The sequence below is a fragment of the Phragmites australis genome, chromosome 10 (genome assembly GCF_958298935.1).
Source record: "Phragmites australis chromosome 10, lpPhrAust1.1, whole genome shotgun sequence".
NCBI lineage: Eukaryota > Viridiplantae > Streptophyta > Magnoliopsida > Poales > Poaceae > Phragmites > Phragmites australis.
This window is the reverse complement of record NC_084930.1, coordinates 1,244,062-1,270,865: the sequence shown is the minus strand read 5'-3', so window position 1 is coordinate 1,270,865 and position 26,804 is coordinate 1,244,062. Positions and strand designations below refer to the sequence as shown.

Genomic DNA, 26,804 nt, shown 5'->3' with positions numbered 1-26,804 from the left:
ATTATGCACTACTAAACAAGATGTTGGATAATAAACTTCTGATAAACTCACAGTTGAATCATAAAAAAATTCAAGAAACTCCAGTATCCTTTCAGCAACATACCAATGCGCTTCCGTGAGTAAAGTTTGACCCCCATACTGTTGGTAATGTGTATGAATAAACACACCAAATATGCTCTTATATGGTATAATATTTTTAAGCATCAAGAAAGTAGAGTTCCATCTCACCGGCATGTCCAGAGCAAACTTACGTGGACGCACACCCATTGCAACACAATACTGTTTATATGCTACAATTTGTTGGTTAGAGGAGTTCACAAAAGATATTGCAGTACGAAAATCTTCTAAGTATCGCGACAACCTCTTCAAACCAGATTTTACTATAAGATTGATAATATGACAAGCACAATGTTGATGTAACAAGAAAGATTCAGCATAAGTACTAAACAACAGAGTAAGAATATCCATTGCTCTAGAATTTGCACCGGCATTATCTAAAGTGATAGAAAATATTTTATTCGTGAGGCCAAAGTCTGCAACTACTTGAGATATTTTTCAGCAATATTTTCATCAGTATGCGCGTTGTCAATCAAACGAAAACCTATTATTCTTTTTTCTAATTCCCAATCATTATTAACAAAATGAGCAACCACACTAAGATAATCCTCTCTAGCCCTACCTGCCCATATGTCCGAGGTCAAAGCAACTGAAAATGTACATGTTTGCAACATTTATTTAAGCTTGCTACGACACGCATTGTAGTATTTTACCATATCCCTACTAGTTGTCTGTCTAGAAACATGCGTGAACCTAGGATTATGAGCTTACTTAATGTAATCTTCAAATGCAGCAGACTCACCGATATTGAGTGGTAGATCTGCTCTTGCAATGAAGCGACATAGCTCTTTTCGAGCATTGACAGAGTCGTACTACCAATGATGAACAGTACCGTCGGGGTTGTACTGCAACACCGTCTGCTTCATGGCTGCTCCACTCTTTCGCTTGCAACTTATGGCGTGCCTCTTCAAGTGCCCCGTTCCACCCGAGGGCTTTGCAGATAATTCATTTTTACAAATATAACACCTAGCATACATGACACTTACCCCATCTTCCTCTTTGTAGATCCTTTCAAAGTCTTGCCAAACTTCGGAAGTACCGGCTCTTGATCTTTTAGACCCGCTGCTTGCTAATGCGTGCGCACTTGTCGAGCCTGACGATGGAACTGCTGCTGCATCACCTAGATCTGGATGTGAACCAACCGGAGGTTCACCGTCGGGTCCATCATCACCTGCAACACTGGTATCAAAGGGGCCGTAGTCTCATGTGAGTCATTGGAGAAAAAAATCATGATCTATGGATGTATCATGATCACCGGCATCCATGATCAATGTCGAATGATACTACAAAAATTGCAAATATTCAGAGTTAGAAATAATCAAGTAATAAAACTAATAATAAAATAAGACTAAACAACGATGCAAAAAAATCACCAAGATTTCTTCAACTCAAGATAGCAAGTCAGCAGGATGACGATTTTGGAATTGCTCGGATTTTTTTGCAACAATTCAAACTAATTTTGCCAAATTATCGTTAATTCTCAGGAAATTTGAGACAAGAATGAGAGGAGGAAACAAGAGAGAAAATGGTGTTGCTGGTGTGGAATGGAAGGGCAAGGTGCTCCTCTATTTATAGGTGAAAAATGGTGATTTTTGCAATTTTTTTCTATTTTTTTGGAGCTCAAACGGTCACAAAACGGCTATAAAATTCAAAAATATCGGGTTAACGGGTTAAACGGGCCGTTCCCGGCCCGTTTAACCCGTTAACCCGCGTGCCCCCGCGTGCCCCCGCCGGCCCATCGTGCCCCCACGTGCCGGCCGGGCCGTGCCCCCCGCGGTGGGCCGTGCCGTGCCGTGCCGGCCCGGCCGTGCCTTGGGCCGCCGCGTGCCGAGCCAGCACGGTGGGCCGTGCCGTGATGGGCCGGTCGTGCCGTGATGGGCCGCCCCGTTCTCGGGCCGTGCCGTGCCGGCTCGGCCCAGCCGTGCCTCCTGGGCCACTCGTGCCTGAGCCGGGCCGTGCCGGGCCGACCCGCCGTGCCGCGCGCTCAGCCCAGGCACGACCCGTGGCCTCGTGCCGTGCTGGCCCGGCCCATCTCGGCTCGGGCCGGGCCGTGCCTGGGCCGTGCGTACAGTTCCGTGCCTCAGGCCGGCCCAGTAAGCACGGCCTATTTGGACATCTTTACCCAGCGTTCATGATTTTTCTGAGATGTGCATTAACTGAGTATTTTGATTATGGACTAATCTATAATGGAGTTGGAGATATGTGTGTACTTATCTCATATTGTACATGTGATGGATGCAACTTGGTGGTTGACGGCGGGATGATCGGGGCCAAGCAAGGTGCTTGATGCCGAATGATTGAGGATGCCAGACAGAGTCAAGGGTGGTCCTAGCTATGTATATGGAGATCAAGCAAAGTATGAGAAGATGGATGCTGATAAAGTTAAGCGAAGGAAATGCTGGTGCAAGAGACAAGGCAGCTCAAGGGATCGGGAGCGGGAGTGGGAGAGATTTACCGATGGTTAAGATCGCAAGATAAAGTACACGCGTCGACATCGAGAAACTTGCTTGAGGTGATAGCAAGTGGTAGTGAGTCACAAAATCATGGAAGGAATGGGTGCACATGGTATCATCCCAGAGCTTGCATTCAGACGAAGCTAAGTTATGAAGAAATCATGACCGTTCAATGAACAAAGCGAAAAATAGGCTAAATTGACCTGGTGGTTGGTAGGTCATTGGAAGTAAAGGTATTTTAGGAACAAGAAAATTTAAGGACTTAGCTATCTTCCTATGCTTATAAATAGAGGGGTAGGACTGTGTAGGAGATTTAAGCCAGCTACTTGAGTTTGTATGTTAGGATTTTAGAGGAAAAGAGATATGAGAGAGTTTTTGTGAGAAAAATACCTTATAATCTGTCGAAAAGATGGCTGAACTTTGCAAGAAAGGAAATGCATGTTTCCTCCGATACTTATGTTTATCTCCTTCTAATCAACTACTATATACTAAAGTGCTTGGAATCTGTGAATTCTCAGGCCCATGCTATTGTAGCTACTGTAACAGTGGGCCTTGTGTATGTACATATATATACGTATAGGTATACATGCACATGTATTACATATATATACATATGTGTGTATATATATACGTATACATATAAATGTAATTTTCTTTTTCTGCAAATTCAAGAAAAATATCGAAATGAATATTAGTTACATTAATAAATCGGCTGCAAAAAAATCTGAAATGCAAAGAAAAATATCTAAAACTCAAAAAAAATGAAACAAATAAGGAACGTGTAAGAATATAAATCATGGGAGTTGAGTGCAGCTATTGCTGAAGGCCCATACCTGTTGCCGCTCCCGAAGGCCCATGAGCGAGTCCTCCCTTGCTCGATGGCTGAAGCTGTTGCTTCTGGAGTGTTCATCCTTGCGAGAAGGCATGCGCTGCTACCTCCGAAGCCCACGGGCTTGGGGCGAAGGCTGCCTGTCCAAAGGCACAGGGGTGCGGGGCAAAAGCCAATGAGGGCCTAGACGTGATGACGAAGGTCCAGCACGGTCTGCCCGGTTCGAAGGCCCACACAAAGGGACGAGTAGCCCGAAGGTCTGCAAGAAGGCCCGGTGATCCAAAGGCCTAGGCCACCTAGTCGAAGGCCAAAGAGCGTGGTGCGAGGCCCGTCTAGCCGAAGGTCCATGCGTAGGGACGAAGGTTGACGATGGCGCTCTCATGATGACGAAGACCGATGGAGGCCCATGCTCGGGATCGATGGAGGCCCACGCTCGGGAACGAAACCTGAATGAAGGCCCCCGCATGGGGACGAAGGCTTCCTCACTCTTTGGAACCGGATCCCTATGGACGACACCAACTGTTGAAACTATTTTTGTGAACAGTACCGAAGTGTTCAATTAGGGCGGAGAGAGCGGAGTGGATGTTGATGGGATCTCCTCCCTCTTGACCTTTTGAGTTCTTTATATAGGTGATGAGGAGAGGTAAAACTTTCTCTGTAACCTTTAGTGGGGTATGCCTTTATATGAACTGTATTGTTATATATATATATATGTTATCTTGCGCCTTGTACCACCAACAGCAGTGATATTTGTTTGCTACTATGCTCCTTTCTTTTAATCGATTCTTGCGCTATCAGATGAATTCGTGCGCAACAACTAAAAAAGTTACAATACAAGCAGTAGTATGTTTGGTAATTTTCAGGGCATGTTGGATAAGTTGCATTCGAAGTGGCTCGGAAGATATGACAGTACAACACATTCTACACAGCAGTTGATGATTTGTTGTATTCTTTCTGCTTAGGTTCTGCAGAGCTTTAGTGAAGAATGGTGAAAGCATGTAGGAATACATTTCAGGCCTCCGAAGTTGTCAATGGTTTTCAGTGTAGATGTATATAGTGAAAACGGAAAGTACTGAAAGGCTCGTGATTTCTTGTAGACTACAATCTTCATTCGGTTTTCTTTGCGGTGAAAGTGGGCTCGGTACTGTACATCACACATTTCATTTTCCCCTGTGCAATTATACACCATGTTTTATTATATCATCCGTAGCCTCCAATTTTTTTTAATGGTACCGATCATAAGTGACATGTCAGTGGTGCTATAACAGTAAGCAATTTACTTGCTCAATGTCAGTAGATGCTTTTTACAATTAAGAAACTATACAAGTATGCAAAAACATCTTTGGCTACATGAATGTGGTTCCTACAAGTTGGGTTCTCCATGTCCCTTTGTGTTTACCCGTACAAATCACTCAAAGCATACGATGCCTTCCTGCCTCAAGCGACGAACAACTCAGCCTGGCCGTCGATGAATAGGCTTAAGAACTCCTCGCCGTCGACGGACTCCTTCTCGATCAGAAGCTGAGCAAGCTTGTGGAGGATGTCGATGTGCGTGGTGATGATCTGCGTTGCTCTCGAGTAGGCCTTCTCCACGAGCTCCCTCACCTCAGCATCCACAACGTCCGCCGTCGCCATCGAGTAGTCCTTCTGGCTTGACATCTGCGACAAGACAACAATGTGAAAAATTGTCAGATTGACTCGCACAGTTTCTGAGAATTAGCGAGAGAAATTACGAGAAGTGGTAGCTAATAATCCAGGTGAGACGCTTCCAGGTTAGGCAGGGAAATCAGGGTCTAGCAGCAGCCATACGAAATGAGATATGTGCCTATTCACACCCGTTGCTGAAACAGGACGTTGATGACGACACAATTGGAAGTACAGGAGTGGCGTGTTTACGGGAACGCATTAGAAGACTGGAAGCCAGGATGCAGTAGTCATCAAGGTAAGTGGGCAATACTGAACATAGAACTTTCCCAAGAGGATGGTAGTGACTTCTGGGCACTAAGCAAATGAGAACAACAAATGTTGGGCAGATGTGTTGTAGTTGTTGAAGTTTGCACGTCTAGTTCTTCACTAGTTTTTACAGGTTCTGGTTCCTGGGTAACAGTATTTTTCATGCCTATTTCAATTATAGTAGCATACCTGCTGTCCCAAGAAAGGGTTTCCCCCAGGTCCCCCAATCGCAATTTGCCCGATCTTCTTACTAAATCCAAATCGTTCAACCATTTGTCTTGCAACACGTGACACCTGCATGAAGTCATTGGAAGCTCCTGTTGTCACTTTTTCTTGGCCAAAGATCACCTCTTCAGCAACCCTGCAAACCATGATAGTTCACAAAGGTCATCACTCTGCACAGCAGCAGCAATTAGCGGGTGCAGAAATGAATAAACTTTTCATGAAAACCACACCTGCCACCAAGGGCCACAGCCATTTGGTTCTCAAGATAGCTCCTGCTGTACAATCCAGACTCAAGCCTCTCTTCACTTGGAGCAAAGAATGTGAGTCCACCAGCTTGACCACGAGGAATGATGGAAATCTTCGCAACCGGGTCATATTCAGGCATGAGGGCACCAACGAGGGCATGACCAGCCTCTGCAGGTCCAAAATTCAAAAACAGATTAGGAATCTGTGGCCCCTAGGATGAGTTTAACTTCAAGTTACAATTCATGGCGTCAAAAAATAACCGTGGTAAGCCACAAGTCTCTTCTTCTCTTCAGAAACAACAGCGTTTTTCTTTTCAGGCCCAGCAATGATCCTCTCTAGAGCATCAGAGATCTCATCCTTGCTAATTTCCTTTAGATCACGGCGAGCAGCAAGAATGGCAGCCTCGTTCATCAAGTTTTGAAGATCAGCTCCAGTGAAACCAGGGGTTCTTCTAGCAATTTTCTCAAAGTCAACATCTTTAGCCAATGCTTTTCCTCTGGAGTGAACCTATTAGATGACAACATGCAACAGGACTAATTAGTTCGTAATGACAAAATTAGTATGCAGAACAAAATCATGCCGTGCCAGCCATATAACCGCATCCCATCATACATGAAACAGATTCCATCTTTCAATGAGTTTCAGAAAAAAAAAAATATGGATGTTGATATAGATCATTACAAATTGGCTTCAAAATTTTAATTGGAAGCATAACATTTTAAAGTTTGGAAATTAAAAGTTCCAAACTCTAGAAAAAGTTGCATTAAGGAAGTGAGCCAAATGATGAACAAGTGCATAACAAAGGCAATAAACATGGACCAAATTGTATGCCCCAAAAATATTAGTTGAATAAAGAAAATGATCTCTCATCCAGACTAAGGAAACGATGATTAAGTGAATATCCAACCAGCCAACGTAAAACGTCCAGTTTAAGTTATGAAAAAGATCTCCCATCTAAACTAAGAATGATCTCTGGGCTCATTAGCCATGTAGGGTTCAACAAAATCGGTAACCTATGTATCGATGAAAGCAAGAACTCGCAAACTAATAAGCTGCATAAGCTGTAATGTATCATAATAGAAATCCTTTGTTCTGTTATTGGGAATACAGCCTTTCTGTTGTTGGATTCAACACATCACACTTGAACCCGTTTCAGCTAATGAAATTGGTTATACCGCAGCATTTCCTAACATTTTATACCATAATATGGAACATCTAACTATTCCAAAGTTCCAACTTTTACCTTTGTTTGTCAATTTCCAAGGAAGCAAGACCCTTTTGCTAGACTAGCAACCGCAACAATGTTACTTAACCACATATCATCATTGGCAGTAGCTCTAAACGATTTTGCATATCAGTTCATCATAACTAGTTTAGGAGGTTATCTACTAGCAGATAAGCAGTAAAAAGTTAGCAGCAGCAAGTTCCTCACCTCAAGAATCTTGACACGCCCGGCGACATCTGGCCTGTCAACGGTGACCTGCCGATCGAACCTCCCTGGCCGTAGAAGCGCTGAGTCCAGCACATCGGGCCTGTTTGTCGCGGCGAGCACAATGACACCACTGTTTCCAGCAAACCCGTCCATCTCCGTGAGCAACTGGTTAATGGTCTGCTCCCTCTCATCGTTTCCGCCGCCAAGGCCGGCACCACGCTGCCTCCCGACGGCATCGATCTCATCAATGAACACAATGCACGGTGCCTTGGCCTTGGCCTTCTCGAAGAGGTCGCGCACCCTGGAGGCACCGACACCGACGAAGAGCTCGACGAACTCGGACGCCGCGCAGGAGAAGAAGGGCACCCCGGCCTCCCCGGCAACGGCACGCGCGAGGAGCGTTTTACCTGTCCCAGGCGGACCGACGAGGAGACAGCCCTTGGGGATCTTGGCCCCGAGCGCGGTGTACTTGTCGGGGTTCTTAAGGAAATCGACGACCTCCTGCAGCTCGAGCTTGGCCTGATCTGCGCCGGCGACGTCGAGGAAAGTGACGCCGGTCTCGGGGACCTCCTGGAACTTGCTCTTAGAGCGGCCAAAGTCCATGGGCCCGCCGAGCCCGCCGGGGCCCGCGCCTGGCCCGCCCTGCGCGCGGCGGAAGAGGAAGAAGAGCCCCGCGAAGGCGAGGAAGGGGAAGAGGAGGTTCCCGACGAAGGCGAGGAAGCCTCCCGGGCCGGCGGCCTCGCCCTCGGAGACGGAGATGTCGACACCGTTGGTGGCGAGGATGTCGATGAGGTCGGGGTCGTTGGGGACGACGACGGTGGCGCGGCGGCCGTCGACGGCAGTGAGCTGGAGCAGGCCGCCGTCCTTGGAGAAGCGGACGCGCTCGACCTTTCCGCGCTTGACGGCGCTGAGGAACTCGCTGTAGCGCCACTGCGCGCCCTCGGGGAGGTCGGCGGCGGCGGAGGGCTTGGGGGCCGTGAGGAGGGAGTTGGCGAAGGGGTTTGCGGCCGGCGTGGGGGCCTCGGCCTGGAGCTCAGGGGCGGGCGCGGGGGCCGGGGCCGAGGGCGGCGCGGGCGCGTCGGCCGCGAGGGCTGGCGCGGCGGCGAGCGCGAGAAGCGCGGCGGGGAGGGTCTTGGGCTGCGGGAGGCGGGTTGGCCTGAGGGAAAAAGGCTTGGGCTTGGGGAGGGAGGCGGTGATGAGGAGGTGGGAAGCGGACACCGACGGCGGCGCCATGGTGAGTTGTTGGGGTGGATGAGGCGAGGCGGGGGAAGGGGAAGCGGTAGGGAGAGGAGATATAGAGGGAGGGAAGGGAGTGATGGCTCGCGGCTGGACGTGGAGACGACGATGGCCATAGATTGCTCTGGGGTCCAGGGAAGGAGGGAAGGGAGTGATGGCTCGTATCATATCTCCAGCCAGCGAAACACTCGGACTCGTAGTATCCGCCTCCTCGTGCACAGTGCACTTCTTCTTCAGAGTTTCAGAATTCACGATCGAGGAATGATCAAAACAAATGGTTTGTTTTCTTTTAATTTCCTGATTGAGGAATATGTAGCTCATGAAATTTCAGAATTTATCTTTCTTGATCAGGCTGCTGTTCATTTTATTGGCACTACAGCCTCAGCCCAAGACTGCAAAGGGACCAGGAAATGTGACCACCTTCGTGATGCTATGAAACGGGTGTGCCTGCGCTGGCGTGTCATCTTGAAGAACACGTCTTTTTTTTCCCAGTTTGGTTTGGTTTGGTTTGGTTTTTTTGTCGTTCGTGCGAGGTGTGGCTTTGGGAGCCAAGCGAGCACAACTGGTCAGCAAGACTCCACTCCGTCGACGAAATTCTCAACGCCACAGAACTCTGCTCTTGTTTTCTCACCGCCATTCTCCATCGACGAAATGCCAACTCTGGGCCAGAACCTGATCATCCTTTCAACTTAGGCCTGAGATTATTACTCGACTACGAGTATCTGTTGGAGACCGGCCCGTCGGCCTATCCAAATCGTAACCGTTTTATCAGAGGCCCAAAATGGCAAATGTAGCCATGAAACTGGTGCTACATATGGGCTGGTCCAAGTTTTGGTATCTCTTTTTTTCTCACACCTACGATTGAAAACGCAAAAAAAAAAAATCACTCATAGCCAACGATGAGTTTAGCTGACGGGGTTTTAGGGTTATGGGGTTTCGGAGGCTGACAGGTTTAGAGGGATGGCCTTAGAAGGAGGTTGATCCTACAGTAACAACAGACGAAGAGTGAGATATCGTTGGCCGCAGGGTCGATGGACAGTGTTGAAGTGGTTAGCACAATGACAGATGACAGGTCAGAGATGGTGGAGGACAGCGAGGCAGGAGAGCTAGACAACACTAGCATAGGAAGGAAAGAAACAGTCGTTGTAGATGACGAAGAAGACGGAAGATTGAAGACAACACATGGACCCTTGATCGTCATCCAACGGACCAAAACATCAATAGGAAAAACCCCTAATTTCAAGCACATGAAATTTAGGGACTCCCCTCTCTTTTTTTTCCTTCCATTGTCGTCAACGGTAGCATTGGGTCTACTTAGCCACGCTCCTTGCCTCACATGGTTCATTCAAGAGCCTATATATTTCTTCAATTCCCAGTGAAAAGCATGTGGTGGTACAGTACTATTGTGTACGTATTAATGAAGTAGTCTTACGTTCCGTAGCATCAAAGACTAATCCAGCCAAGTGATGGATGACAACGTGGCTCAATATATCTCTGGAAGCAAAACCTTCGTAGCAACTGACTTCTGCGTACGTAGCCGGCCGGCCGCGAAGTTTGATCGATGATATATATCCATCGTCAAATCAAAGCAACTGGTATACGTACGACGACGACTTGCTGCAGTACGCATGCAAAGACTGAGTAGCTGGATCTGGATGGAAGAGACGATCGAGACAAATTTGAGCAGCTAGCTAGCCCCAACTGATCGAGATGATTTTTCCAGCCTAGTTCCACGTGAATCGCGCGGGTAACGGTATGTGGTGTGGCGTGTGGCCTTCCGCAACTCATCTCGATCACTAAAAGTAGCTTTCTTAGGTATCCAAGTTTGCAGTAATATAATCGCACAAGCAGGGCCGGTCCTGACCTTTTTGAGGTCCAGGGTGAAACAAAATTAGAGGCCTCAGGGATTTCAATTTTCTTTTACAGTTTTTTTCTTTACCGTGAAAAAAACTAAAATTCGTGAAAATTTGTTGAAATTTCGGTCATTTTTCGCCATCCGCTCTATGCTTTCTATATGTCAGTGAAAGAAAATTTCGGAATTATATATTTTGTTCCCCTTCGAAATCCCAAATTTATGAAATTTTAGCACATTTTTAATCCCTGAGGCCCTATATTTGAACACAAGCAATAACAAATTTCTTGTGTCAAAATTAGAAGTAATGCCGAATACATCACAAGAATACAAACTGAATAATTACTTACATTCTAGTTGTTGGTAAATATTAGTAGGCCCCATGAAACAATTCTAGAACGGGAGAGAAGGAAAAAAAAACAAGAACATATAATGTACTACCTATGAAATGATTTTATGTGTTTTGAGTAGAATTGTTGTAAATAGATGAAATTAGACTATTAGAGGTGGATTAAGTAGAAGCACTTGAGATTATGCTTTTGTCTTCTATTAATAACGAAGGCTGACCCAGCTGGCAAGATTGCTTTTATTTGAGGAGAGGATGGGAATGAGAATGTGAGATAGCTTCAGACTTCGTGAGCTAGCTTGGAAAGAATGAGAGTAAAAGAAGTGACGAGATCTAGATCAGTGGCCTTCACTAAAGTTTAGCTTGGGCTAAACTCAGGGGCGGATCCACCGCTTGGGCGAGTCTGAGCGGCCGCCCGAGCTCCCCGACGGCGGACTCCCCCTCCCCCTTATGGATTTTCAGAGGATTCATCGATTTTCGACAGCGTGACTGCGTGAGGCTATGTCGCTGTGAGGAACCTAGGAAGAAGAAGACCCATTTGGGGCTTTGGGCAGTTGGGCTGTGAGGTCAACACCCGCATCTTTCCATCTGCACGGACCAGTGACCCAATTGGATTCCAATTGGCCCAGTTGGATTGCTTCCTCTTCGCCATTTCCCGTTTCCCCCAAATCAGACTCCTAATCTTCACCACAACTCCAATTAGCCCCTGCCAACCGTAACTCTCGGGCTCCTGAAGGCGGTGGCCTGCGGGCAAGGAGCAAGGAGTCAACTGTCAAGGACGCCATTGGCTTCGGCCGGCCCACACAGCCGCATAGCGGCACAGCCTCCAGGGAGCTACAAGGAGCCCAACATCGGGACGTCGGGTGGATGGCCGGATTCCTTCTCGCCATTAGCTTCGTGGGGCTTCTCAACTTGCTCCCGGCCTCCCGCTTAGAAAGGTGCCTACTTTGTCCATTTCCACAAATTATCTCGAATTAATGGAGCATTAGGATAGCATACAGTATTTTTTCCCCGAAAACAACAACATGCAATTTTGAAGTAGTATATTGGCAATCTTTTTCTAGCTAGCTCAACTGCTTAAGCCTTTTGATATCAGTTCTCCAAAACTGCTAAATGAGACACCCTTGCGTGTTTTAGTACCTTTTAAGCTGTTACAGGTTTGAAGATATATGCATCAACACCTATTTTCTTTCATTTATATGTCGTACCTGATGATTTGCATAACATTTTCAGGCTTTGGTCATAGACTATAAATTGACTTGGATTGTGAAGTGGCATTGCTGCATAGGGCACTCCGCCACTCCGGCACTGGCTGCCACCGCGAGCCACAAATTCATTTGAGGTAAGGTACTAAATTGGTTAGCTATCAAACTGATTTTGCTTGTCCAGTTGAGTTGTCTGTGTTAGAGTGTGTGTGTGTGACTGTGTGAGGCATTCAGATTCAGGATTTGAGGTACTGGTGATGAGCAATTGAGAACTCTTTGCTTTGTGCAAGTGCAAAATATGCAATTTGCATTGTGCAATGAATGAAGAGATTTCTTACCGTGTGTTGTGTGTTTTGTAGGATATCAATTATTAGATCATCAAGACATCAATAGTAAAGAGATTTTTCAAACCAATATCTTTGGATACCCGAAGTACGAGTGAGAGAGTGGAGTTGGTGATAGACGTGATGCAGAAAATGAAACAGTAATCCCCACTCGACCACTCTTGCTCCTACAACTACTCGTATAGAATAAAAAGGTATTAAGGATTTTGTTAGCTTCACTTAATTATTAGGGACTTGTTCGCTTCACTTAATTATTATCTTAATTAAGATACTTTTCTTTAATCTCATATTAAAGTTCGTCCTAACTACTTTGCCCGACTAGATCCACCACTGGCTAAACTTTGACATGTGGTTAGCCAATAAACATTGTATCCATGTACTATATATATATATATATATATATATATATTCTAGCTTAAATACATGTTTGGTTGGACTAAGATTTTTTTTAAAGCTGCTTATAAAAAAGTTACTTTTGAATTAATTTTTGATATAGATTAAATATATAATATATGTAATACCTCTCAAAACATTATCACTCAGAAACTATAAAAATTTGTCTAAACCAGTTCTAGCTTCTAATAAAATAAGAAATGAATTGTGTGGTTCAGATTTGTGCTTCAGGTCAGCGGAAGCTAAATCAAATCCGGCAACAGCCGTACGTACGTGCTGCATGCATGAATTATGGCAATTAATATGCATCCATGACTTGGCTTCGTTATGAGCAACCCGGTCATCAGTAAGATGAGATGAATCCAGTACGACTATTATTCCTAGAGTGGACTATGAAATGGAGAAGCGATATCGATACATGCATCGTGTCAAGTTGGACACGTACACGCTGCTCCAATACTCTATCTATATAAGGACATGCTCGCTCATCTCTCCTTGCACACACCACCAGTGCGACTGCACTACTTACTACACGTCTACCTAGTGACTGAGCAAGCTAGCTAGTTGCTTGCCATGACGAGAGCACTGGCCTTAGCGGCCATTCTGGCCACGGCCTTCGCCGTGGCTGCGCGCGCCGAGCAGTGCGGCTCGCAGGCCGGCGGGGCGCTCTGCCCCAACTGCCTCTGCTGCAGCAAATTCGGCTGGTGCGGCTCCACCTCCGACTACTGCGGCAACGGCTGCCAGAGCCAGTGCAGCGGCTGCGGAGGAGGCGGCGGAGGAGGAGGCGGCAGCGGCGGAGGCGGCAGCGGCGGCGGCGTGGCGTCCATCGTGTCAAGCTCCCTGTTCGACCAGATGCTGCTGCACCGCAACGACGGGGCGTGCCCGGCCAGGGGGTTCTACACGTACGACGCCTTCATCGCCGCCGCGGGCTCCTTCGACGGCTTCGGCACCACGGGCGACGCGGACACCCAGAAGCGCGAGATCGCGGCCTTCCTGGCGCAGACGTCGCACGAGACGACGGGCGGGTGGGCGACGGCGCCCGATGGCCCCTACTCGTGGGGCTACTGCTTCAAGCAGGAGAACGGCGCCACCTCCGACTACTGCCAGGCGAGCAGCCAGTACCCCTGCGCCGCCGGCAAGAAGTACTACGGCCGCGGACCCATCCAGATCTCCTGGAACTACAACTACGGCCCGGCGGGGCAGGCGATCGGCGTGGACCTGCTCAACAACCCGGACCTGGTGGCCACGGACCCTGTGATCTCCTTCAAGACGGCCATCTGGTTCTGGATGACGGCTCAGTCGCCCAAGCCGTCGTGCCACGCCGTCATCACGGGCCAGTGGAGCCCCTCGGGCGCCGACCAGGCAGCGGGGAGGGTGCCAGGGTACGGCGTCATCACCAACATCATCAACGGCGGCCTCGAGTGCGGCCACGGCGCCGACAACCGCGTCGCCGACCGGATCGGGTTCTACAAGCGCTACTGCGACATCCTCGGGGTCAGCTACGGCGCCAACCTGGACTGCTACAACCAGAGGCCCTTCAGCTGATCAATTCCAGTTAGTTCACTGTAATAAGAGCTCTCTACCCAGCTATTACAGAGACAGATAAGCTCGGGTCATCAAATACACTAATAATGGATCTGCTGGTCCGACAGAAACTTACGAAATAAAAGACTCGTGCAGAAATAATGCATTATGTTATGGGATATATACAATAAAAAAGATGCTTATTAATTAAGATATCCTGTCACGTTTTTGGGCATATTTGGAACACAGGAATTTCATGGAAATTTTGTAGCAAACAGCTCAAGTCCCGTGGGAATTGAGAACAATTTCCGCGTCCCAAGTGGGCCTCACAAATGCCAAAAATACAATGGATTACTGATGTGGATATATACGATCCAACTAATGGACGATGCATCATATGATGCTCTATTTCTGTGACTCCTTAGTATATTTGGTGATATGTGTTTATCTGATTTTTTGAAAATTAATATGATAAGTTGATTGGTAGAGTTTCGATGTTGATGATCCAAAGGTTCCGAACAGAACAGATCGAGAATTCTCACAACCACTACACCACTACTCTGTGGTTATCAACCGTGCTAAGACGCGGTTGACCTCACTAAGAAGGTTTTTCCTACAAGCGAATCGAGAACATAAGCAAGAACAGTTAGATGCAATCTGAATATTGCTAATTAACAATGTAGTACTCGAGTTGGGGTTCTACAAACCGAACAAGCGGCGAAACTGTATAAAACAGAATAATCTAAGCTAACCTGAACCTAAACTACGACGGCTACTGTGTAAATATAGGGGATATGTGAGGAGGTCGATCTAGCATTGTGCAGCTATAGAAAGAGGTGTACACAACCTGAACTCCAATCCCAACACGATTACAAGACCCAACTAGATCTAAAACGGTGGCGCAACACCTTATTTTTTACTCTGACTAAACTATAAGAAATATTTGGTCAACCTCATATCCATTGGAAAGCGTTCATCGTAAGATTTTTAGAGTATAAAAGATTGTCTAAAACGGACTTTGTATGAGAGAGTTATGCCTGTTTTATTGGCATGTTGTCCTGCAACACGACCACGAATAGAGCTCAGTATCGAGTCTGAGTAGACTTGGTCTTTGAGGGGTGATATCCGGATAAGGTTGTGGTGCTTTTCTCATGTTTCTAAGCAATAAAATATTATAAGAATTTAGTAGGAATCCATCCAAAGAAGCATGAACAGCCAGAAATGAGTTTACTTAGTGGTCTAATTGTCATGCACGTGCTCTTGTAATTGGATCTTGGATAATTTAAGAATTATTAGCAGTATTAATCGTATTCGAAGGAGCTATGAACTCATCATTTGGGCCTAATAGCTGCTATGTGGATATATAGTAGGCATGTACCAAAAATATCTTTGTAGAAGAAAATGTTCCAATCAAACCCGTGCAATATACTAGATACAATACGTGGTTTGAATAAATTATTATTATTAATTAAGAAAGCAATACATGGTTTGAAGTAAGGATGACAATTTTCTTCAAGGGGCAAGGATCTGTCCCGAACAGGGCAGGAACGGGGCGAGTTTTTTTCCCTATAGGGCTCACAAGGCAAGGCCCCGAGTCCAAGTCAGGACGGGGGCGGGGACGTAGTTCTCCCCGTTTGGCCCCTAGAGGGCCCAGAGTCCAGGGGTGAGCAGGCGCTAGCGGTAGGGGCACGCGGCAGCAGGCAATAGCCTGCCTCTAGCGCACGGGCACTTGGCCTCTAGGGCACAGGCACTGCTCACTAGGGCGCGCTCACCAGGGCGCACAGCTTTCAGGGCATGGGTGTTGTTTGACTGGACGTGGCTCACCAGGGCGCACGACCTCAAGGGCACGAGCGTCGCTCGCCAGAGCAACCAGCATGGCATCACACAGCTCGCCTCCGGCCTCCAGCATAGCAGCATGCAGCCCATCTCCGGCCTCTAACACCGTAGCATCTCCAGTAGAGCACAACTATAGCTCGCAGCGCCTCCCCCACGAGGCCCTGATAGAGATCGAGGATCTGATAAGGATAAGAACGAGGACGATTTTGACCCTGAACTGTGTTTCGGGGACAGGAATGGGGCTCCACATTGGGACGAGGTGGGAACGGGGCACTCTCTAGCCCCGTCCCGCCTTGTTGTCATCCCTAGTTCGAAGAAAGCAATGAGTGGTTTGGTTGGTGGCAATTAAGCGGCAACTAAGCTAGTGGAATCGGCATGATACTCCTTCCGACTGCAAATGTAGGTCGTTTTAGACTTATACATAAGAATTAAGAAAGTAGATCAAATAACTTTATTGCCTCTTATTTATTCTGCATTGGAAAAGATAACTCATTTATTTGTGAGAGTGATAGCATTTATTAAACAAGGGCAAGAAGGGAACAAAAGAGAAAAAAGTGTATAGAAATTTGAGAATGACTTATATTTAAAGAATAGTTGAGGAGGCTAAAACGAACTATATTTACAATAAGAGGAAGTATATAGCAACATGCACAGAATAATCCCAGAAGTGGAGACAATTACGTTAGACTTGGCAGGCGTACGCTAGCTCATCAGCCGTGAGGAGAATATGCATGCACATAACATTTAAATATAGTACAGGAAAGCTAGCAGCTACCACAAATGCTGATCTCCATCACTATGTTGTCTTTTTTGTCAACCGGGAAGCCAGCAAACGTCTCTAGCAGCTGCCGTATCACCACTGCTATAGTGATGCAGCTATTTGTCGATTATCTATCATCTCTATTACTGTTTATAAAGATGTGGTGGATGCGAAAGAAAAGGGAGCAATGAAAAGTAAAAATAAGATAACTGTTGGAGATAAAAAAAAATTAGAAATGTTGTAATAATGTTATGGATATTGTCGGGTATCAGGAACCGGGGGTCCTTGAGTTCCGAGGCCAGGCCAGCCGTCCGCCACGTGTCACCATCCCGCGAGGTCCCTCCTGCGGGATGAGGAAAATCTAAGTTCCGGGAGAAGGTGCTCGGGGCCACAGTCTCTGGTCCCCGAGCATCCCAATTCCCCGATGAACCGCAGAGTCCAAGTACCGAGAAGAAAGTGCTCGGGGAGGTGCCCGCTCATCCCCGAGCACCCTAGTCCCCCGACGATCAGAAGAGCTAAGTTCCGGGAGAGAGTGCTCGGGGACCGCGCGCAGCAGTGTCCGAGCGCACGGTTCCCCGAGGGCTAGCGTGAGAATGCTCGGGAGCGAGTGCTCGGGAGAGAGTGCTCGGGGTTGCTCGTGGCAGCGAAACAAGACAGAGCGGGCACGCCGGGCGGACAAAGATAGGCATTCCCGGAAGAGAATGCCCGATGAGGTGAACAGTACTCCCCGAGCACTCGGTTCCCCGACGACCCAGAGAGGCCCCCAAGGGGCCCACAGATGAGGTGTCCGCCCGTCAGAGGTCCAAGGCCGCATTAAATAAGCGCGCGTGGCCTGACATATCCAACTGCTCCCGCCGCGGCGTCAGTTCCTGCCATGCTTTGGCAGAGGGGCGTGGGGCTATTAATTGCACGGGTCCCGTCCCGTATTATCCGGTGTATCTCGGGATAACGTTGCCAGTATCAAGGCGTTCCGCCTGCCGCCCTGCCGTGGCAGAGGAACAAGACAGGGCGGGCACGCCGGGTGGCTCTGGGGCTGCCCGGTGGGCCCTCTCAACGGCGCCCGTTGCCAGGGCGTCCACAGTGACAAGTGACCAGACGCGCGCCGCGTTTTTTGACCGCCCCAGTCACTTCGCCCAGAGGAAATGATGACGCCTTTCTCAGTCATGACGTCTTGGAACTTGTGCCCCTTCCTTCCCGTTCGGGGTATGTCGCGGCCGGCGAGTGCATTAAGGGGTCGGCACACAGGGAGAAAGAGAAGGAGACGAACAAGCCCAAGCGATCGACCGTGCCGCAACCAACGAAGAGGAGACGAACAAGCCCAAGCGTTCGACCGTGCCACAACCAACGAAGAAGAGACGAACAAGCCCAAGCGTTCGACCGTGCCGCAACCAACGAAGAAGGAAAGAACAAGCCCAAGCAGTCGACTGTGCCGCAACCAACGAAGAAGACGAGGGCCCCTCCTCGGGCCCCGGCCCCTGCGAGGGCCCCGGCACCAGCTAGGGCACTGGCTCCCGCAAGAGCCCCGGCACCCGACTGGGCCCCTGCTCCAGCGAGGACCCCAGCTCCCGCGGGGCCCGAGCCAGGCAAATGGTGCCCCATACACCAGACCAGATGGCACGATCTCACGGAGTGTCGTACGGTCAAAGGTCTCATCGAGCAACGCCAGAGGGAGCGCGATGAGTTCCGTGGGGGAGGCGATGCTGAGGCCGCCCCCGGCAACATCGAGCTCGGCTTCCAGGAGCCCGAGCATACCGTTGCCTTCATCGATGGAGGCGCCTACACGCCTTCCTCGCGCCGTGGCATCAAGGTCATGCGGCGCGAGGTGTGCTCGGCAACCCCGAGCGAGGAGGCCGCCAGGCCCCTGAGGTGGTCGGACGCCCCGATCACGTTCAGCATGGCCGATCACCCCGCGAGTACTGCAGCCGTGGGGCGACTACCCCTGGTAGTGTCCCCCACCATCTGCAATGTCAAGGTCGGCAAAGTGCTGATCGATGGGGGTGCTGGCCTCAACCTCCTATCCAAGGAGGCCTTCAAAAAGTTGCAGGTGCCCTCCCGGCGCCTAAAGTTGTCGCTTCCATTCTGCGGAGTGACGCCCGGGCACTCCCTACCCCTCGGGCAGGTCGAGCTACCCGTGACCTTCGGGAGTCGGGACAACTTCTGCACGGAGAACGTCCTCTTCGACGTCGCGGAGCTCCCCCTCCCCTACAATGCCATCCTCGGGCGCCCGGCGCTCGCCAAATTCATGATGGACGCCCATTATGCATATCTCACGGTTAAGATGCCGGGCCCAGCAGGCTCCATCTCCGTGACTGCCGATTCCAGCAGCGCTGTTTCCTGCGCTGAACAGATGTACATGGCTTTGGTCTCAGACGAGGCCGAAGTTGAAGGCTGCACAGGGGGCCCGGGACCCTCTTCATCCAAACCCCGACTCGCCGCCGACGCCTCTGTTCCTACGAAGGAGGTCGTGGTGGGCGAAGGCGCTACCCAGGTCGTCCGGATCGGCGGTGACCTGGGCAGCAAATAGGAAAGCGCGCTCGTCGCCTTCGTCCGGGCTAACGCAGACGTGTTTGCATGGCAACCGTCCAACATGCCTGGGATCCCCAAGGAGGTGATCGAGCATCACTTGGCGGTGCGCCCGAACGCCCGCCCGGTGAAGCAGAAGGTCCGGCAGCAGGCGCCTGAGCGCCAGGAGTTCATCCAGGAACAGGTCAGCAAGCTCCTTGACGCCGAATTTATCCTAGAGGTCCTCCACCCCGATTGGCTGGCAAATCCAGTCATCGTCCCGAAGGCCAACGGCAAGCTCCGCATGTGTGTGGACTACACCGACCTAAATAAGGCTTGCCCTAAAGATCCTTTTCCCTTGCCTCGCATTGATCAAATTATAGATGCAACCGCGGGATGCGATCTTTTATGTTTTTTAGATGCAAACTCTGGGTATCACCAGATCCGCATGGCCGTTGAGGATGAAGAAAAAACTGCTTTTACCACCCCGGTGGGGACTTACTGTTATACATTAATGCCTTTTGGTTTGCGCAATGCTGGGTCTTCTTTCCAGCGCGCCATCCGCATTACCCTTGATTCGCAGGTTGGCCGCAACGTCGAGGCCTACATCGACAATCTCGTGGTCAAGTCCCGAGACCGCGCCACCCTGCTCGAGAACTTTGCCAAGACTTTCAATAGTCTCCGCACTACCCGCCTAAAGCTCAACCCCGAGAAGTGTGTCTTCGGGGTACCCGCGGGCAAGCTCCTCGGTTTCTTGGTTTCCAGCCGAGGAATCGAGGCCAACCCAGAGAAGATCCGGGCCATCGAGCAGATGTGACCCCCGAGTCGACTCAAGGAGGTCCAGCGTCTCACCGGCTGCATGGCGGCCCTCGGGCGCTTCATCTCCAAGCTCAGGGAGCGAGGGCTCCCCCTCTTCAAGCTTCTGAAGAAGACTGGTCGTTTCGACTGGACGCCGGAGGCCGAGCAGGCCCTCCGCGATCTGAAGAAGTACCTCACCTCACCACCCGTGCTAGTGGCTCCCTCCGAAGGCGAGCCCCTACTGCTCTACGTCTTGACCACTCCTCAGGTCGTGAGCATGGTGCTGGTGGTGGAGCGTGACGAGTGCGCGGGCCCAGGTGCTGGGTCCCAGCTCCCGATGGCCCCCGAGCACTCACCCGTCCTCGCGGCTCCCCCGAGGAGGGGGTCGAGCCCGAGCACTTGGCTCCCCCTGAGCAAGGGGTCGAGTCCGAGCACTCTGCTCCTCCCGACCAGGGAGTCGAGCCCGGGCACCCGGCCAACCCCGACCACGCCGCCGAGCCTGGGGGCTGTAACAGCCCCTCGGGTGAAGCCGCCGCCCGGGCCTGCCGGGTACAACGACCGGTGTACTTCGTCAGTGAAGTCCTCCGGGAGGCCAAAGCAAGGTATCCCCAGGCTCAGAAGCTGCTCTACGCCATGCTCATCGCTTCCCAGAAGCTGCGCCATTACTTTCAAGCACACAAGGTCTCGGTGGTTACCACGTATCCACTAGGACCCATCCTCCAGAACCGAGAAGGCACCGGGCGAGTTGTCAAGTGGGCGGTGGAGCTGACGGAGTTCGACCTGCACTTTGTCAGTCGCCAGGCGATCAAAAGCCAGGCGCTCTCTGACATCGTGGCAGAGTGGACACCCGTCCCCGAGGCACGACGCGCCCGGATACTGGGTCATGCACTTTGACGGTTCCCTCATGCTGAAAGGCGCGGGGGCCGGAGTGGTTCTCACCTCCCCCAACGGGTGAAGAACTCCGGTACGTTGTGCAGCTGCAGTTCCGTGCATCCAACAACATGGCGGAATATGAAGGTCTCGACGCCGGCCTCCGAGCCGTGGTGGGCCTCGGGATTCGTCGCCTCCTGGTCAAGGGAGACTCCCAGCTGGTGGTCAACCAGGTGTCCAAAGAGTACTAGTGCACGGATCCCCAAATGGCGGCGTATGTGGCAGCATTCAGGAAGCTGGAGAGGCGCTTCGATGGCCTTGAGTTGCGGTACATCCCTCGCCGCGACAACGCCCTGGCCGACGAGCTCTCGCGCCTGGCCTCCTCCCGTGCGCACGTCCCTGCCAGAGTCTTTGAAGAAAGACTCACACGGCCTTCCGTCCTGCCTGCCGAACAGGACGAAGGGGAAACCTCTAACTCAATTCAGGGGACCCCGGTGGTGCCCTCAGTGGGAAGCCCCGTCAGGGTGTCACCGTCCGGCGAGTGTACTGCACTTGCTGAATGTTCTCAAGATGCCTCGTGGATGTCCGACATCCGAGGGTACTTGAAGGAAAAGTCCCTTCCCGGGGATGAGGCGTCTGCCGAAAGAGTTGCTCGGCAGTCCAAACGCTATGCCATAGTAGATGGGGATCTCTACCGGCGTAGCGCAGGAGGCGTCCTCCTGAAATGCATCTCTCGGGAAGAGGGCGGCGAGCTTCTCGCTGAGATCCACGAGGGCGAGTGCGGTGGCCATTCATCGTTCCGCACGCTGGTCGGGAAGGCCTTCCGGCAAGGTTTCTACTGGCCTACAGCTCTCTAGGATGCTTCCGAGCTGGTTCGGCGCTGCAGGGCGTGCCAGTTCCACGCAAAGCAGATTCACCAGCCAGCTCAGGCTCTGCACACCATTCCCCTGTCTTGGCCTTTTGCGGTCTGGGGGTTGGACATTCTGGGTCTATTCTCCCGAGCAATCGGGGGCTATGAGTACCTCTACGTCGCCATCGACAAGTTCACCAAGTGGTCGGAGGCGGTCTCAGTCATCAAGGTGACCAAGAACACGGCGCTCCAGTTTATCCGCGGCATCACCAGTCGCTTTGGCGTCTCGAACCGGATCATCACCGACAACGGCACCCAGTTCACGAGTGCCTTGTTTGGGGACTACTGCGAAGACCTCGGCATCAAGCTCTACTTCGCCTCTGTCACTCATCCTCGGAGTAACGGGCAAGTCGAGTGCGCCAACGCGGAGATACTGAAGGGCCTCAAAACCCGGACCTATGACGTGCTCGCAAAACACGGGAAGGGATGGGCAGACGAGCTGCCCGCCGTGCTATGGGCTAATCGGACCACGCCAAGCCGCGCCACCGGGGAGACTCCATTCTTCCTCGTCTACGGTGCTGAGGCGGTCCTCCCCTCCGAGCTCACTCAAAGCTCCCCTCGGGTGCATGCATATTCTGAGGGTGAGCAAGAGCAGCAAAGGCGCGACGACGTCGACTACCTGGAAGTACGCCGGCGGTGTGCCGCCGTCCGGGCGGCTCGGTACCAGCAAAGTTTGCGGCACTACCACCAACGCCACGTCCGGGCACGATCCTTTGAGGTGGGGGATCTAGTTCTCCGACGCGTCCAGTCGCGCGAAGGAAAGAATAAGCTATCCCCTATGTGGGAAGGTCCCTTCACTGTGATCGGGGTCCCGCGAGAAGGTTCTTTCAGGCTGGCGGCAGAAGACGGGCGACCGCTTCCCAACCCGTGGAATATCGAGCACCTGCGTAGGTTCTACCCGTAGATGGCCATGCTCGCGGCTCAGGTCAACCAGGCCGGGGGCTTCACCCCCGCCCCAGGTTAACCGGGGGCTACCAATAGCTGGGTAAGTCACCCAACCTTGTAAAAATTGTCAATTCAGTGAAAATGTTAATATGCAACCATTTCGCTTTTCTGGATTTCGTATGTTTAATCTATCTGGTGAGATGCTCGGTTGTGCGAGAAAAGTTCGCTATCTCTTTTTCCCCGCTGATAAAAGAATCCCGATCGGTATGCGCGCGAGCAACCGCCGCTGGCTTACGTCCGATGTGGTAGGCTGTGGTGTTCGGTGTCCTGGCTGATCTCCGGGCACTACCGAGTCCCTGGGCGCTCTGGGTAATCCTATCGCTCGAGCCGCTCGAGTAGTCCGGAGCTCAGGCCCCAGGGGCGGGCTGTCGGTGCTCGGTCTGGTCTGTCATACCTGGGCGCCACCGAACCATAGGACCTCTGGGTTATGCCTCTGCCTGCTCTTGTTCGCCGGTCTGGGTATTCAAGAGATCTCGGGTCGAAAACGAGGGCAGTCTATAACAAGTACCGCACTGACAGAGCGCACCAAGCAAAGAAATTCCCTATTCCCTCTTATGTCACAGGTCGACAATCAAAGCAAAAGCAGCTCGACTGCGAGGGCCTCGATGCCCAGGTTGCTGATCGGCCCCAAGGGTCCTCGGGTGGTCCTACCGCTTAGGCATGAGTGGTCAAGATCACCCGACCCCGGGCTTCTCGCGTGCCCCTTGACGCTCGGGCACCCCGGCTGAAGGAACCAAGCCCCCGGGCACCCCGAGCTCGGAGCGCACGTTCCTCCTGGATCGGCCGGCCGAAGGGCCGACGGCTCTCTAGTGAGTGATTAAATTCAGATGAATTTGTGTTCAATAGTACTTTGTTCCCGAGTCATCCTCGGGGGCCCTCGTATTCTAATCTGCCCGGTGAGATGATCTCCTCGCGCACAAAACCCTACCATGTGTCTACTTTTTCCTAGAACAACAGAACGGTCCGTAGAAAGGTGTACTGTACGTGCGGTAATGTCCGATCGAAGTCCTTCGTGGTGGTCGTGGTGTTCGATCCGCTTTTAAGGGCCCCGAGCACTACCGAGTCCCTGGGTGCCCTGGGTAATCCTATCACTCGAGCCACTCGAGTAGTTCGGAGCATAGGCCTCAGGGGTGGGCTGTCGGTGCTCGGTTCGGTCCGTCTGAAGCCCGGGCACCACCGAACCATGGGGACTCTTGGTCGCGTTCCCGCCCGTACGTGTCTCCGGTCTGCTGACTGAGTGGTCGCAAGGTGAAAAAGTGTTCACCGGTCATGGCGTGTTCCGTGCTGGATCGACCTATCTCCCGAGCAAGGAAGTTCGTGTCTTTGTCTCTTGACTTAATCGATTCGGACTCGCGAGGGCTCGGGGGTTGAACGCGCCAAGAAAGACGATCGGGACGACTTCGTTCCCGAGGACGGAAAGATCGGGAACGGTCCGACTAAGTACTCCCCGGGGCTTCAAGGCAAAACATCAGAAGAAACGCTAAATACTCAAGAGCACCAGAGTTGCGAGCCCAAAGAAAAGCTTCCATTATATTTACAAGGGGGATACAAGCATTTCTAAGGGATCACTCCCATATTTACATCCAGTCAAGACAAAAATAAAAGAAGAGGAAACTACTACAAAAACCTAATCGGAGGCAGAGTTGGTGTCGGAGTCGTCTTGGCCATCCCCGGGGGCTGGCGGCGACGGCACTTCCCGCCTGAAGCCGGCCGCCACCTCGGCAGCGGTGCTCCGAACTGCTTCCCGGGCGGCCTCTCCCTCGGCTTCGATCACTCCTTCCCGCGCTGGCTCCAGCGGGAAGTTCGAGTCTCTGCTCCGGTAGCAGGCCAGGACGTGCTCGGCCACCGCTTGGGACAAGCTGCGTACTTCCCGGGCGGCGAGCTCCTGGACGGCCCAGGGCAGCGCCTCGAGGCGCTCGCAGACTTGTTGAAGCCCCAGGACTTGTCTTCCGGGGCCATCGCTCTTCTTGTCCGCGACGAGTCGGCCAAGGCTGGCCCTCTCTACGGCTCGCCGCATCCGCCGGAGTACGTCCTCCAACATTTGCTGCAAGTTGACCCGCGAGACAAACGCAGCCTCAAGCTTCTCCTTCGCGGCCCATAGCTACTCCTCGAGTCCCTGGCCCTCGGCCGCGCCAGAAGAGCCGGCGTCGGTTGCCGGGCCGGCGGCTTGCTTCGTCCGCGCCACCAGTTCAGACAAAGCGCGCTCACGGGCGGTCAGCTTCGCCTCGTGTTTAGCGTTCTCCTCCTCCCTGGCGGCAACGGCCGCCGCCGCCGCGGCAGCCTCCCCCTCCCGGCGGGTCAGCGAGTCTTCCCGGGCGCCCAGCTCCGCCGCCGTAATCTCCTTGTCGACCTCCCGGATGGAGACATTCTCCTCCCACCGTCGGACATCTCCGTCCGTTCTCTCGAGCTCATCCTTCCAACGTTGGAGGCTGGCGCGCGTCCGATCGACCTCGCCCTCTCGACGGGTTAGCTCAGCCCGGAGGTCCTCCGCCACCTTCTCGCGGCCGGCGACCGCCTCCTCCCGTTCCTGCGCCTGCGCCTCCCTGGCAAGGGCCTCGGCAGCCTGCTGCCGCGACGCCTCAGCCAGGCAGGCGGCGTCTTCTCGCTCCCGCGCGGCTTCAGCGCGGGCGGTCTTCAAAATCTCCCGCTCCCGCGCGACCTCCGCGCGGGTATCTTCCAAAAGCTTCTGCTCTCGCGCAGCCGCCGCACGGGCCTCTTCCCAGGCGTTCGCAAGCTGCGCCCTCTCCAAGTCCAGCTGGGCGCGCTCCGCTTCAAGCTGTCCCCCCTTTGCGTCCACCGCCGTGCCCAGCCGCTCGACCGCCGCCTAGACGCTCTCGATCGCGGCCAGGAAGGGGTCGGCAGGCCGGCCGGGCGCCGGTGGAGCGCTGGTTTCCCCATGATCTGCCTCCGGGGGGGTTCGGGGTCCCCAAGGGTCGCCACACGATCATCCGCCCCGGGCTCGGCACGCCCGGGGTAGGTTCGACCGGCGCCGGGCGCTCGCGCGACGGCCGCGTTCCCGCCTCAGTCGTCGCATCCGTCGGCCCCGGCAAGGCCGCTGCTTCTGCCATCATCCGCCCCGGGCTCTGCACGCCCGGGGTAGGTTCCACCGGCGCCGAGGGTTCGGGCGACGGCTCCGTCCTCCCCTCGGTCGTCGCTTCCACTGTTCTCCCCTCGGCAGCCGCATCCACTGACCCCCCCTCCCCCCCGCCATCGCCGCGTCCGCCTGCCTCGGCTCGGCCGACAGGCTTGGCTTGGGCGCTAGCGTTCGTTCGCCCTCGGCGGTGCCCGTGGGTGGCCTGCAGGAGATACGCGAAGGTCAAAACCGAAGTCTAGTTCGGGCGAAGGGTGCCCAAGAAAAAGCGAAGAATGAAACTTACGCGGTCGTAGTTCCCTGGTTCTGCCATTTGGCCGCCAGGAGCCTGAACTCCGGGTCCAGCAGTGCCGGCCCGGAATCCTCCCGTCTCCTCTTCCGCCGGGGGCTCGGCGGGGCCATCGCGTGGTCTCCAAATGCTGAGTCAGGCCCCATCCTCACGAGGCGCGGCTCCAAGACCGGGAACACCGCCGCCGATGGCGACGGCGGGGATTCCGGCACGGAGATGTAGATTCGGGGGTGCTTCCCCCGATCTCCCGGCGCCACCGTCGCTGCAGCTCTATCGCTGGCTTACGGCTCGCTGCACGCGGCACCCGAGCCACCGGCCTGCACCGGGCTGCTCACAGCCTCCTCGCTGGCCACCTCGTCTAACCCAGGGAGCTCGGGAGCCTCAGGGCTCTGGCTCCTCGGCCGGTCGACGAGCCCCTGGGCGTCGAACTCCGGCAACTTCGCCAAGATCACCGCGCGCTCGGGGTTGGCGCAGAGCGCCATTTTGGGCCACGGGAGCTCCACCCGGCTCATGTCTTCCACGCCGGTCACCACTCGGGTCATGCCCCTCAGCTCCGCTGGGCCCAGGTCCCAGCTTGCGCCGATTTGGTTCCGGGTGATATCTTCGGGCCCGATGTAGAGCCAGCACGGCCGGGCCCGCTCCCGCAGG

General features: G+C 52.6%; 2 protein-coding genes across 2 annotated transcripts; one reads left to right on the top strand and one right to left on the bottom strand.

Annotated features, from left to right (window-relative positions):
* Positions 1-4,653: 4,653 nt before the first annotated feature.
* Positions 4,654-8,488, bottom strand: LOC133931221 (ATP-dependent zinc metalloprotease FTSH 1, chloroplastic-like). The gene is made up of 5 exons (XM_062378058.1): positions 7,256-8,488; positions 6,084-6,330; positions 5,808-5,991; positions 5,542-5,713; positions 4,654-5,058 (listed from the first exon to the last, which is right to left on the bottom strand). The coding sequence occupies exons 1-5, from the start codon at positions 8,486-8,488 to the stop codon at positions 4,837-4,839; spliced, it is 2,058 nt and encodes a 685-aa protein (XP_062234042.1). The 3' UTR covers positions 4,654-4,836.
* A 4,659-nt stretch (positions 8,489-13,147) lies between these two features.
* LOC133931250 (chitinase 1-like) lies at positions 13,148-14,390 on the top strand. The gene has a single exon (XM_062378099.1). It carries the CDS (start codon positions 13,205-13,207, stop codon positions 14,174-14,176), a length of 972 nt encoding a protein of 323 aa, XP_062234083.1. The 5' UTR covers positions 13,148-13,204; the 3' UTR covers positions 14,177-14,390.
* The last annotated feature ends 12,414 nt before the right edge of the window (positions 14,391-26,804 follow it).

Bases quoted from the DNA above. Each gene is read 5' to 3' on its own strand.
- LOC133931221 (XM_062378058.1), bottom strand. From the start codon at position 8,488: ATGGCGCCGCCGTCGGTGTCCGCTTCCCACCTCCTCATCACCGCCTCC. The intron at 6,331-7,255 runs GTGAGGAACTTG...GTCATCTAATAG, and splicing joins GGCGTGTCAAGATTCTTGAG to GTTCACTCCAGAGGAAAAGC. The intron at 5,992-6,083 runs GTTATTTTTTGA...TTGGACCTGCAG, and splicing joins GAGACTTGTGGCTTACCACG to AGGCTGGTCATGCCCTCGTT.
- LOC133931250 (XM_062378099.1), top strand. From the start codon at position 13,205: ATGACGAGAGCACTGGCCTTAGCGGCCATTCTGGCCACGGCCTTCGCC.